General features: G+C 39.8%; 1 protein-coding gene across 2 annotated transcripts in view; it reads left to right on the top strand.

The window, feature by feature from the left end:
* EMB (embigin) overlaps window positions 1-13,778 on the top strand; it is a 51,414-nt gene that overhangs the window by 11,391 nt on the left and 26,245 nt on the right. For both annotated transcript variants that reach the window (XM_058308815.2, XM_058308818.2), the window contains one exon: window positions 5,881-5,970. In XM_058308815.2, the coding sequence (XP_058164798.1) occupies window positions 5,881-5,970 (90 nt within the window). The remainder of the gene's footprint in view (window positions 1-5,880; window positions 5,971-13,778) is intronic.

The following is a 13,778-nucleotide window of genomic DNA, read 5'->3' as shown; positions in this document are numbered from 1 at the left end:
CTACTGTTTTCCAGATTTCCTTCCATTCTTTGTCCATGTTTACCTTTAATTCTTTGAGCACTTTTAGAACTTTTTTTTTTAAGTCCTTGGTGTGTCCCAGGTCTGTTCCTCCTCATTGATGGTTTCTAATTCCCTAATCTTCTCCTTTGCCTGGACCATCACTTATTGTTCCTTTTTGTGTTTTTTGACCATGGTTTCAAACCTCGGCATTTTGTTATTTTAATTCATTATTTCTGGAATTTAGACTCTGAGGAATCTCTTCCTTAAGCTTGTATCCAGCTAGTGTTGTAACAGAGCTTTCTTTGATTGCCAAAAAAAAAGAAGGGAAAAAAACCAGTTTTCCCAGTCTTTGTAGATTCACCAATGTAAATGCTGTCTTTTAGAGCTTATCCATATTATTTGGTTTTTTTTTTCTTTAAAGGTTTATTTATTTCTCCCTCCATTGTCTTCTTCGATGTGTGTTCTTCTGTGTCTGCTTGTATTCTCAATAGGTGGCTCTAGGAAGAGAGAGAGGCAATCACTCTCTTGTGGTACCCCAGCTCCCTGCTCTGTCATGGCTCCCATTATCTCTCCTCCATGTCTTCTCCTGTCATGATGCCATCCTGCTTTGCCAGCTCTCCGCATGGGCCAGTACTCCTGCGGGGGGCAGCACTCCGCATGGGCCAGCACTCTGCGCAGGCCAGCTTGCCACATGGGCCAGCTTGGCTTTACCAGGAGGCTCCGGGCATCAAACCCTGGACCTCCCACATGGTAGACAGGAGCCCAATTGCTTGAGCCACATCCACTTCCCTTCATAATACCTGTTTAAAGAATGTCTCCAGCCTAGGGGCCATCCCGGTCCTTTCTGGGTGTGCACCTGTGGCCTTAGGAATTTCCCATTTACATGGTTCCAAGTGTCCCCTCTTCCCTCTGAAACAGTTTCCTGTTTGGTTGCAAGCACTGCACTGTGTATCCTACAGTCAGCAATCCTGTGCCCTAGACAGCATGACTAGATCACTCCCCCACAGTTTTCTGTAGGAGTTCCATGAGCTGCCTTCTACACTCAGAGCAAGTTTCCACGACACTGAGTCCTTTAGCCGTCAGCAGACAGATGGGACCAGACATATGTACTCCCAGTAAGCATGTGAGTGTTACTGTACCCCCTCTGGAACTAGACCAGGGGTCCTCACTGGGCCTCAATGCTGATCTGGTAATGGATGGGGCAGGGGCCTACCACTTTTAAGCAGCTTTTACTTGTTTTAGCACTTGCCCTGTTAAGGCAATCCTTTAACTATCTTCTGGACCTTTGAAAGGGTGTTCTTGCCAGTTCTTGCTGGTTGTTCAATGCTTCTGTGAGGAGATGGAACCCTGAAGAGTCTCACTCCTCCATCTAGAATGAGGTGGGGACTTGCCAGCCATCCTTTTACTGAAAACAATACTGAAAGCACTTTTAAAAAAATATGTGGCTGAAAAATAAATTTCTTTTTTATAACTCTATTGCAGTCAGTAAACTGCCCTGCTTTTTGATTTAAGATATTTGTGTTGCTTCTAAAGGGGGCTTTTCCCAAGGTCACATCCTAAGTTATTCATGTACTTTTGCACGTGTGGCTTATTGACTGGAAATGGGGATGCGACATTAGGTACTAGTGGTGTTCAGTTTAGGGATATCTGGTTTTATTCTTAATACATGACCTGGCCCTTGGAAATGTACACAACAGTATATTCTGGAAATACCCAAACGTCTTTATTCCTCAAGCTTGGTTTTCCTTTTCCCCCTAGTCCTTCAACTGCTGTGAGCTTAGATTTTACCCAAGACATGCCTAAACTAACCCTTTTTCTCTTCTTGTTCTAATGCACATTATTGGTGGGCCCTCCCATATAGATCCAGTGAGCAATGGGAGAATGGTCCCAGCCTTAGTGCTTGCCTCCTTGGCGTTATCTCCACCCCCATTCCACCTCAGCTGTCCCTCGATGTAGATCATGCTTCATGTCTGTAACTTGTGTCAACTTGTATAAAATGCCCAGGCTAATTATAGCCAGTACTATGAATGGGTACTATTTTGAAAGGCCCTAAACTACTATTATGATGACCCATGTAGCCCTCTAGAAACCAAGTTTACTTAGCTTTATATTCCTCATTAGCATCAAGCATGCTAGCGCTGCATAGAATTTGCGTGACATGAGAGTAAGAACGTTAGAGACACGTTTTAAAGCCTATGTCACACTTTAATTGCCACTGGTAGTGTGAATAATAATAAATGATGTCATAGAATTTCAAAAGGTGACGGGTTTGTTTCAAGGATGAAGAGTTTGATGAGAACCCTTAAGATTTCATTCTAGCTTGCCGTAGGCTAGGCAACTAAAGGAGAGATCTTTAGCATGGAAACAAAGGTATCTAAGCTAATGTTTCTCAAGCTTCACAGAACACATGATATAGTAAAAGAACTCTTTCCTTCTACACCCTCCTCATTTCCCCCTTTTAAATGAATAAAATCTGCTTCATCTTCCTGAGATATTTTCTTCTTAATACAACCTCTGAGCTATGCCAAAGAATGGTAATTGAGCTCTACTAAAGAATGGGTAAAAGAATTTTCATCATGAAAAGACTGTTGATGTGAAACATGTTGGCAGTGTGTATTGGGAGGGGGGGGGGGGAGAGGGAGGACAGAGAAAATGAATGCATGCATCAATATTGGATGTGGTTATGTTGTGTCCTGCTGAACCACCAGCAGGGCTTACCCTGAAAGAAGACATGGAGAAAACCCAGCCAGGATTGCTGCAAACTGCCCCAAAATGGGCTGGATGAGATTTTGAAGAAAGAGGCACTGAATGCTAAGGCAATCCAAAAGCATGTTTTAGGGAGCTTACAGAGAAGTGCAGCTGACCTTGTGGCAGACAGTGAGTGGCATGAAGTTCACTTGAGTCTATTTGTATCTATAGCAACTGCCCTACAGGTTATATATGACTGGGGAACAAAAGTGGCTAAATCCAAGGGTGCTGTAATCAGCTCCCAATAGGTTGGCTCAAAGGGAAGGCAACACAGAAATAAAGGTAGAGACACAAGAGGGGAGACAAACCTCGGACCAGGGGACTCACAGCTTCTGCAACTGAGCTTTCCCATCGCATTTATTGGGAAACTATCAAGCAGCTGTTTACTATCTAAATTGCAACATCATTTACAATAACAGGAACAACTGCAACATCTAACAACTGCTACATTAAACAGGTGTAACATTTACAATAACAAACAGTTAAGCCAGTTTCCTGCAAAAGAAGGGCTTGTGTGCAAACTTTGGGAAAACATCTTGGTACATGCTGTTTTCTCAAAACAATATTCTCTTGAGGTGCAGTGTTCAAGGCAATGCTTTGAGGTATGCTTCTGGGGAGTTATGGGGAAGAATTCTGATCATGGTGGGGGCAGGAGCAAGGCCAATTCTTGGTCAGGTAAGAGATGCTATTATATACCACACAGGGTGGAAGAAGGATTTTATAGCCCAAGGGGATAGCCCCATAACAGCTCAATGACAAGCTCAGGACATGTTTCCCTATATAATCATTGTCAGGGGTTAGTATGATACTTTAGGTATGTTATTAATTAAAGGATTATTTGATGGGTAAGTGCGTTACAACTATCAAAGGAAACTTGGAGGTGTTTAAAAATTGGAACACAGGGTATTGAAGAATTGCATTCTGCCTAAGCAGAGGGTTTTCATTAGGCAATATTGTAAAAGCTCTGTGTAAAGCGTACAGCTGAAGCAACAAAAGGGATTGCTAACTTTGATAACATTTTTCATACATAGAAAAGGAAAGAACTGGAAATCTAATCTTGCAGTAGAAATAACTTTCTGAGCAGAATATTAAAAAAGTGAGATAAAAAAGCTCAGGTTTAATTTGAATTGAATGAGGTGTTTAAAGCATGCAGCCAAGTCTACAATTAATATGCCTTTTTTCCTCCTTGCTGAGTTGTTTGATAACGTTGGGGTGCTTTTGTGGGAGGTAAGTTCTGCTGCTCTAAAATCAAAGGAATAGTAGTTAGTGTTAAAAAAAAAAAAAGGCTTTGAGTGGGATAGGTGGAAATGGAAATGTGGATTCTTTAATAAAAATTTTCAGAAGAAGAGATAAGTGGCAGAACAAAAGAGGAAGTCAGTTATGGATAGAGGCCGTGCTGGATTGTGACTATAGCTGGGAAACAAGTACCTGGCCTAGAGTTCACTGTGCATCCATCCAGTTTATCTTCTCTGACCTCTAGTGCTATTCATCTAGGGCCCAATACTCTCTATTTTCCTCATTTAAAAAAATGCCCTGTAATCTGGTTCTTTTTCTCTTACCTCTATTTACTTATCTTCCCTTTGCTGTCACTCTTATCTAATTACCTGATGTCTTTAGTTCATTTATGTTTTGTAAAGAAACTGTAAATTGTAGAAAATGAAAATTAAAAAAAAAACCACTAGCTATAAATCAGTAGTTTTTTTTTTTTTTAGGTAAAATAGACATTAAGAAATGGTAATTTAGTCACATTTATTTTTTTTTAAAGATTTATTTTTTACTTATTTCTCCCCCCCCCCCCAGTTGTCTGCTTTCTATGTCCATTTGCTATGTGTTCTTCTGTGACGGCTTCCATCCGTATCAGGGGCACCAGGAATCTGTGTTTCTTTTTGTTGCGTCATCTTGATGTGTCAGCTCTCTGTGTGTGCGACACCATTCCTGGGCAGGCTGCACTTTCTTTCACGCTGGGTGGCTCTCCTTACGGGGCGCACTCCTTGCGCGTGGGGACACCCCTGCGTGGCAGGGGACACCCATGCGTGGCAGGGCACTCCTTGCACGCATCAGTGCTGCGCATGGCCAGCTCCACACGGGTCAAGGAGGCCCACGGTTTGAACCGCGGACCTCCCATGTGGTAGACGGACGCCCTAACCACTGGGCCAAGTCCGCTTCCCTAGTCACATTTAAAGCCCAATATGTTTATGAACATATTTGGAGAACCTGAGACTTATTTTTTTTTTTTTTGGTTGTTTAGGGTTTTTATTTCATAATCATAAATTTAACTCTGCAATCCAGCTACACATGAAAGGAAGGGGAGGATGATGTGGACCCTGAAAAACTGCAGTGGAACCCAAAGAACTGCAACAACAGCACAAAGATTATAGGATACTGAGAGCAGACCAGGGGTGGCGGGGCGCTCTCCCGAGCTATGGGGAACCGTCTGATGGTTCAGACAAAAGACAAATCAAATCTATTGACTTGTCCACAGTCAGCAATGGTGATCTCCCTGCTGGTCTTGCCACTCCTGGACCCAGAGTGCTCCGTGGCCTCCACAACCCTCTGCCCTCTTTCACCTTGCCAAAGACCACGCACCTGCCATCCAACCCCTCAGTCTTAGCAGTGCAGATGAAAAACAGAACCGTTTGTGCTGGGTCCAGCAAGATGCTGGGACCCATGTGCTTCAGAATGATGTTCTCATCATCAGACTTCTTCTCTGTATATGGACTTGCCACCAGTGCCATTATGACATGCGAATTCACCACCGTGGCATGTAAACGCAGGAATAATTCTGTGAAAGCAGGAACCTTTATAACCAAATCTCTTCTCCCCAGTGCTCAGGGCATGAAAATTTTCTACTGTCTTTGTGAACTTTGTCTGCAAACAGCTGGAAAGAGATGTGGCCCAAGGGCTCGTCGGTGCCCATGACGAAGAACGCGGTGGGGTTGACTGTGCTGCGGCGAGGGACTGCGGTGGCAGATGGAGGCGTCTGCCACCAGAGACTTTTTAAATCAAAACTTCCTGAAAACATTGTTTTTCATTAACAGAGTACAACAGCATTTTAGCTGTTGCAAACTGGTTTTTAGGTAGTTCTTTAGCTCTCTGGTAAGCATTTGAAATCATATTTTCTTTCTCTCACAGATTCATCTTTTACAATTCAACCTGCCAGAGAAGAAATGATGGCAAAATACTCTAACCTTTCCTTGGAGAGTCATAACATATCACTGACAGGTAATCGCATCGTGTTTCAATTAATACAATGCCAAAAAAAAAAAAAGAGATTTTGTTTTGTTCGGGCCAGTGCCTTTTTCCTTGCAAACTACTCATCCCTGCTCATGGGCTGTGGATGGAATATACCAGAACCTTGTACAGTCATGTTATTGAATGCTGGGAATCTAATGTGGATGAAGCCACTGTGCTCTGGGTGCAGGGGGGAGGAAGCTATTTCAGACCCGGTAGGGCCATCAAAGGCTGTCTAATAGAAGAGGGAGCTCCTGAGAAGGGGAGGAAAATTCTGGTTTGCAGATACTCTTATGTTTTCATCAGTTCTTCCTGGTGTGTCCATAAAAGTCCCTCTACATTGAGAGGAGAATCCATGTACCCACTGGAAGAACTTTATTCAGAGAAAAATTAAAGATGACACTGAATGAGTTAGTGATAGTGCTACAGAAAAACAAGCAGAGAACTCCAAAATAAAACTCAGCTATGGGTGAGGCTACTGTGTTTTCTTTCATAGCTTTGGATTCCATTGTTTCAAAAGTTATCTCAGATTTCTTTAAATCATGAAGAGAAGTTAATATGTTTTGGCAAGAAAGTAAAATAGTAGTTTAATTCTAATTTAAAATATTTTAAACGTATCTCTTCAATCAATAACTAGTTTTTTTCCCGACTATACATTCAGTCTTACAAACTCTTTCTTCTGTTTGTTTGTGTCTTCTATCTGATACCAATGGAATGTTTTCACTGAACTTTTGGGAAGAATATTTTTATGACATTGTGCGAATCCTGTTTGTTCCCAGATGTCCCCATGTCAGTATTTGGGGTTCATTCTTGTAAAAAAAAAAAAAACCAATTCCAACACTCCTGTGTTGTTTTTATTCATTTTATTTTTGTATATTCTAGTTGTTGATTTCCTATGTTAGGATGAAATGTTTCTTTAAGTGAGATTTCTATGAACACGTAAGTTTGCAGATTATTTGACCAGCCTGGCAGTATTGACAGCAGTGCACCCTTCACTTACCTCTCACAGCTGGGGCCTGCAAAACAAATGGTCAGGTGCTAGGGTGAGAGCAAAAAATGGACTTTGTAATTGATGCCAAGCTGCTAATATACTTAACTTGTTTGGAGGGGTTAAATCCTAACTCCTCTTTTGTTCTGATAGTATTATTAAAACCAGTATTCTTACTGTTATGAAGTGCCTAAGTTTTCACATTTGCCCATTACTTATCTTCTGCCTTGGCTTGACCAAACTTTATTCAGGCTTCTCTCATCCCAGCAGGTCTTTGAATGCTGAATTTGCCCAAGTCTGAACAAGCAGTAAAATGCAACATGTCCCCCCCTAACCTCTCTCCACACACACACACAACAGCTTGTGGGCAGTGGTGATTATACTGTCTGCTTACCCATTCGCCCAGTTTTCCCCACAGACATTCCCCCTTTCCTTGCTTATCCCTCCCTATAAAAGAAGAACTTTTTTATTCTGTTTGATTTTTCTATGTTTGTAGAACCTAACTTTGGGGAGTTTTCTCTATTACAAAAGTCTTTTTGAATTAATCTCTCCTTATTTAAATCCTGATTGTTTTTTTGGACATTCATTCTGAAGCAGTGTATCTCTGAGCTGTGAAACAGATGGTTGCATTTCAGGCAGGTTTTTGTGCTTGTTGCCTTTTTTTGAAAATAGACTTTTATTGAACTATCATTCATCCATGAACATACTGAACAATAAATGTATAGTAAAAGTTGTGAAATTACAAAACAAGCATGTATATCATCATACAGGGATCCCACACATCACCCCACTACCAGCACCTTGCATTGTTTTGAAACACTAATTACAAACTATGAAATCGCCCATGTCTTACATTTGGTGTATTTTTTTCCCTAACCTGCCCCATTACTAATGCCCTGTGTTAGTATTATACATTTGTTAAAGTTCATGAGAGAATGTTCTCATATTTGTCTTGTTAACCATATCCATCTTTTTTTTTTTTATTTTTTTTTATTTTTTATTTTTTTTATTGACTTTGTAATAATATTACATTAAAAATATATATGTGAGGTCCCATTCAACCCCACCCCCCACCCCCCCTCTCCCCCCCCCCCAACAACACTCGTTCCCATCATCATGACACATCCATTGGATTTGGTAAGTACATCTTTGGGCACCTCTGCACCTCATATACATTGGTTCACATCATGGCCCATACTCTCCTCTATTCCATCATGTAGGCCCTGTGAGGATTTACAATGTCCGGTGATTACCTCTGAAGCACCATCCAGGGCAGCTCCATGTCCCGAAGACGCCTCCACCTCTCATCTCTTCCTGCCTTTCCCCATACCCTTTGTCCATTATGTCCACTTTTCCCAATCCAATGCCACCTCTTCTATGTGGACACTGGATTGGTTGTGTCCATTAACCATATCCATCTTTCACCACTGGATTCCCTGTGTTACACAGCCCCCATGTTTTTATAATCCATTCAAAGGGTAGACTCATTTTTATCACAGGATTGTGCTGTCATCACCTCAATCAGTTTTAGAATGTTTTCATTACTCCACAAGGAAAAATCCCATGTTCCCTTATAGCCCTCTATTGTTGTCCCTTAGAATTGATATATCTTTTTTGATATTGCTGCAAAAATATCATTATATTACTGTTAACGATCATCTACAGGTTACATTAATTGTAGTTTTCCCATGTATTGCTATATTCTTAGCACTTTGTAAAAGAAGAACATTCTTCTATTTATACTATTAATCACAATATTCATCCATCATCTGGTTGCCTTCTCATCAAAGAGTTTGTTCTTATAAATTTCCTTTCTTGAAATGTAGAATTTAAATTTGAAGATATACTTATGATTAATAGTAATAATAAGCTTTTTTCTCACTGCCATCCCTAGGATATTTCATCTACTTTGTGAATGGAATGTTTTCATAGTCATGTCATTGTTTATTCAATATTTGCCAACTTTTGATTTATAGCATTACTCATGTGTGTTGTAAACAACACTTATAACATTTCTATATTGTTACTTATGGTTTTCTCTTTCCCTCTGAAATTTTAGAAATTGATCTGTGTTAGGATAAAATGTTTCTCATATAGAGATTCAAAAAATAATAACATTAGTTGTACATTTTTGGACCAGCCTGACATTTGCCCAGTGCTTCACACATCCAAAAATGCTTGAGACTAGGAAACAAAGGGTCATAGGCTCGAAGAATTAAAAAGAAAAGAAAGAAAAAAATAAAACTCATAACCTTTGTTTCATAAAAGTCTAGTTATTTTCTGTTTTAAAATTTTACTGCTTATTTACTTAAAAAACATATGGTATATGCTATGTACCATATGCATCATTATAAATGTAACTTAATTTAACCTTTATAAGGACTCCATGGGGCAGGTATTATTTTCAGTTGTAATTCACAGGTGAGGAAAGAGAGGCACACAAAAAAATTAAGTGAACTGACCAAGGGCAGACAGGTAGTAAGTCATGGGTGGGTTTTGAACCCAGGCAGTCAAGAGTCAGGGTCCATGTCTTTAACTATTATACTACTCAGCCTTTCCTTTTTTTTTTTTTTTTTTTAATTTTTTTGTCTTTATTTTTTAATGTTACATTAAAAAAATATGAGGGCCCCATATACCCTACCACCCCCCTCACCCCACTCCTCCCATAACAACAACCTCCTCCATCATCATGGGACATTCATTGCACTTGGTGAATACATCTCTGAGCACTGCTGCACCTCATGGTCAGTGGTCCACATTATAGTTTACACTCTCCCCCAGTCCACCCAGTGGGCCATGGGAGGACATACAATGTCCAGTAACTGTCCCTGCAGTACCACCCAGGACAACTCCCCCTGAAAATGCCCCCACATCACATCTCTTCTTCCCACTCCCCACCCTCAGCAGCTACCACGTATTCAGTCTTTCTTTTTATTTATTTATTTATTTATTCCCCCCCGTTATCTGTGTCTATTTGCTGCGTCTTCTTTGTCTGCTTCTGTTGTTGTCAGCGGCACGGGAATCTGTGTCTCCTTTCGTTGCCTCATTTTGTTGTGTCAGCTCTCCGTGTGTGCGGCAGCATTCCTGGGCAGGCTGCACTTCCTTTCGTGCTGGGCGGCTCTCCTTACAGGACGCACTCCTTGTGCGTGGGGCTACCCTACCTGGGGGCACCCCTGCGTGACAGGGCACTCCTTGCGCGCATCAGCACTGCGCATGGGCCAGCTCCACACAGGTCAAGGAGGCCCGGGGTTTGAACCACGGACCTCACATGTGGTAGACGGACGCCCTAACCACTGGACCAAGTCCACTGCCATATTCAGCCTTTCTTAATGGCCAACTATTTCTTTTAATAATATTATTAAAATAATTACACCTACTTTGAGGAGACATACATTAATTTTAAAATGATATACTAAAAAACTACGTAAGCAAAAGCTATTTTAATTGTCTTGTTTGTTTTAGTCTTAGAAATTGCATTTGCTGGGGTTACAAATATATTTGTGAAAGTTATAATTAACTTCATTAAGGATAAGTTTTTCTTTTTTCTTTATCATGTGGGTTTTTAAAACCGACCGTTTGATAATAGACTATTTTTATACCACTGTGGTGTATTTCCCAACATCATTATTTGGAATTTCTTTGTTTGTATTATAGCAGTTAGAGTGCCTCTGTATTGATACTTTATTTTTGTCTTTCCCTCTTCATATTTTAGGGTTTGATTTCTCAACCAGCGTGTTAAAGATTAACCAAAGAATTTAAAATCAAAACTTCAACTGACAGTTTCTTGACCAGCCTGGTAATGTTGCCATAGGCCCTCTTTACATTAACTCAGTGTGGCACATTTTATTTACCACGTTGAGACCCAACTAACTATGCTGGCAAGGTCCTGGGTAGGCAAGGAGGTAAAGTAAGTAGACGCTGGAGGTGCAGATATGCAGCTAAAGGCACAGTGTAAGGCTTGAGAAGATTAGTCAAGGTAAGAACAGGCAGCCAGGTTGCCAGGACCCGGGCAGGCCACTCAAGTTCCAGGATCAGGTGCAGGTCAGTGAGACTGAGACTAGGAAAAGAAGCCAGAGAATCCTTTGCTTTTGGCTGTTTAGATATTTTATTGCAGAGAAGATCTTACAGTGACTCCAACGAGGTGCAATTGTTTACAAGGTACTACCAGCTATCAAAGCTGATGGAAAGGATCTTTTGATATTCCGTGAAAAAAAAAATGTCTTAACATTCACGGGAAGTGAGAAAAGAGGAAATAGAAGAGGGAGCTACCATAGCAACACAAGCAGCGGTCGGTTTCTCAGTAGCAGCAATGTTGACATTTTGGAGTGGGTAATTCTTTGTTTTGTTTTGGGGATCTTTTCTAGGCAATGATGTTTGGCAATATCCCAGGCCTCTACTTACTAGATATGAGTAGCACTCCCCAGGTTGTGTCATCCAGAAATGTTTCCAGACATCAGCACGTGTCTGTTGGGGGACAGAATTAGCCCCAGTTGAGAACAACTGCTCTCCACTTAAAAGGCTAATAGGAAGATACATAACTTAATAATCACAGTGTTGTTAATATTTAATAAAGAATCTCAGTGAAAAATCAGGTGATGGTGCTGAGCAACAGGGCTCAGCACCCCTACTGTAAATGAGGCAAGGACCTGGTCCAGTACTCCAAGCTCTTCCCTCCCTCCTGCTGATGTTCACATCCTTATCTTTTAGATTAGGTCCACAGCTAAGCTGTCAGTAAAGCATATATAGAGATGTACTAATTCTATTTCTCTGTGTGCTCCTAAAACATTTATATTAATTTTTAATTAGAGAAGTAAAATAACTTCACTCTTTTTTAATATTAAAACATTATTTATATTTCCATCAATCTAGTAAATTAGAGAATCTGAAATCCCTCCTGCCATAGCTATAATTTCTGGATAAAATATAAGAAACCTTTTTTTTTTTCCTTAAAGATTTATTTATTTATCCCCCTCCTTTTTGTTTGCTGTTGCTGTCTGCTCTCTGTGTCCATTTGCCTTGTGCTCTCTGTGTCTGCTTGTCTACTCTTTAGGAGGCACTGGGAACCAAACTTGGGACCTTGCATGTGGAAGAGAGGTGCTCAATCACCTGAGCCACAGCTCAAAAGACCTTCTGGGTTTTCAGTGAAATGGGCCTGCCCTTAGGCACATTTGGATTTCAAATTTACATTGCCTGAATTAAACAGGAGTCTCCAAACTCAGAAATAACATAAAAATGATGGCTGGTAGGTGGTAATTAGGGGAGAAAGCCTAGGAAAACATCTGTGGAAGGATACATTGTTGACTTTGGCTTTGCAGTCCCCACTGAGGACTAAGTCAGAATTACAAGAAACAATGAAGCAGCCCCTCAGCTCTGAAAGCAGGAGGATTAGATAGCTCAGAACTTTAGATCTGAGAAATACTAGATAGGTACATCGAATAAGCAATCAAAATCATGAGAAAAGAACATTACACCATCAAAAAAGACCAAGCAGATTTGAAAAATAGCCTATTAGAACTTCAGGAGATATGGTCAAAGACCCTTTGACCACTCACCATTTCTATTTCTGCTCTTTCCTCTTTTCCATTGGTGACCCCTGTTCAAATATGTTCCTTTTCTGTGCCTTAAATATATGTGTTATGTCTCTATAGAGACTATATAGTATTGTTTGGTATTCGTTAATATTAATGGTTAATATAAATTAGTTTTTGGAGAGCTTGCCATAGTACACGTGGTTCTATTGTTTATTTCACTTGTGTGCACAGTATAAAATATACCAGTTGAGTTACTTTTCTCTATAATAGTTGGCTTATATTTTTTTCTGTAATAATCCATGCAGCAGTTAACACTCCTGTATATCCATCCCTGGTCACAATTGTGATTGTTCCTCAAGAATAAATATCACAAAATAGAAGTGCTGAGTTAGAAAGTATGTGTGCATTTTAATTGTAATAGGTATTTCCAGATTGCTCTTCAAAATACCTGTACACTTTGCCCTTTCATCCCCCATCCCTGGAGTATATTTGAGTATAGTTTCTCCCATAGTATCACAATATATAATATCAAACTCCCCTGTCTTTTCCAACATAATGCATGTGAAAGCTATGTAATTGTTATAACTTGCATTTTCTGAGTAATATTGGGATTGGACATATTTGTGTGTGTGTGTGTATATATATATATTTGTATATGTGTCTATCTATTTATCTGCTAGTGGCATTTATCCATTTTCCTATAGGGTTTATATTTTTTAATTGATTTAAAGGGGGGACTTGTAAATTCTGAATACTGATTTTTAACTTTTTATAGAAGTTCATGCATTTTCTTCTACTTGCCTTTAACATTTATATGGTATTTTTTATTATGAAGAAGTTTCATTATATGTTTCCTTCTATTAATTTCACAGGAGTTTTCACCCTAGGTCTTTAACCCATATGGAATATATGTTTGTGTATTGTGTGATAGAAATTTAACATTATTATTTTATAGAGTTAACCAATGTTTCAACCCTCTTTACTCAATCTTTTTTCTAGTGCTTTGGAGTACTACCTGAATCATATTCCAGACTCTCACAGGCTTTTCTGTTTTTGTAATGACTATTCCAATGATTTCAGACTTTTTAAAGTGCTTTCCAGAGTAAGAAATAAAAATTACCTTGCAACTTGGTGCAAAATTCATTCACACCTGCACACAGACTTCCACTGAGACAAAACATTAAGTAACACCTGTGCTTAATAGTTATGCTGCCCTCTGATAATTTCTCCTCTCTTTTAATTCATTTGTTAAAAATCGAATTTGATCATAACTACTAAAT

The sequence above is a fragment of the Dasypus novemcinctus genome, chromosome 2 (genome assembly GCF_030445035.2).
Source record: "Dasypus novemcinctus isolate mDasNov1 chromosome 2, mDasNov1.1.hap2, whole genome shotgun sequence".
Classification (NCBI taxonomy): domain Eukaryota; kingdom Metazoa; phylum Chordata; class Mammalia; order Cingulata; family Dasypodidae; genus Dasypus; species Dasypus novemcinctus.
Note: the sequence above shows the minus strand (reverse complement) of the source record. Positions and strands in the feature narration are given on the sequence as shown.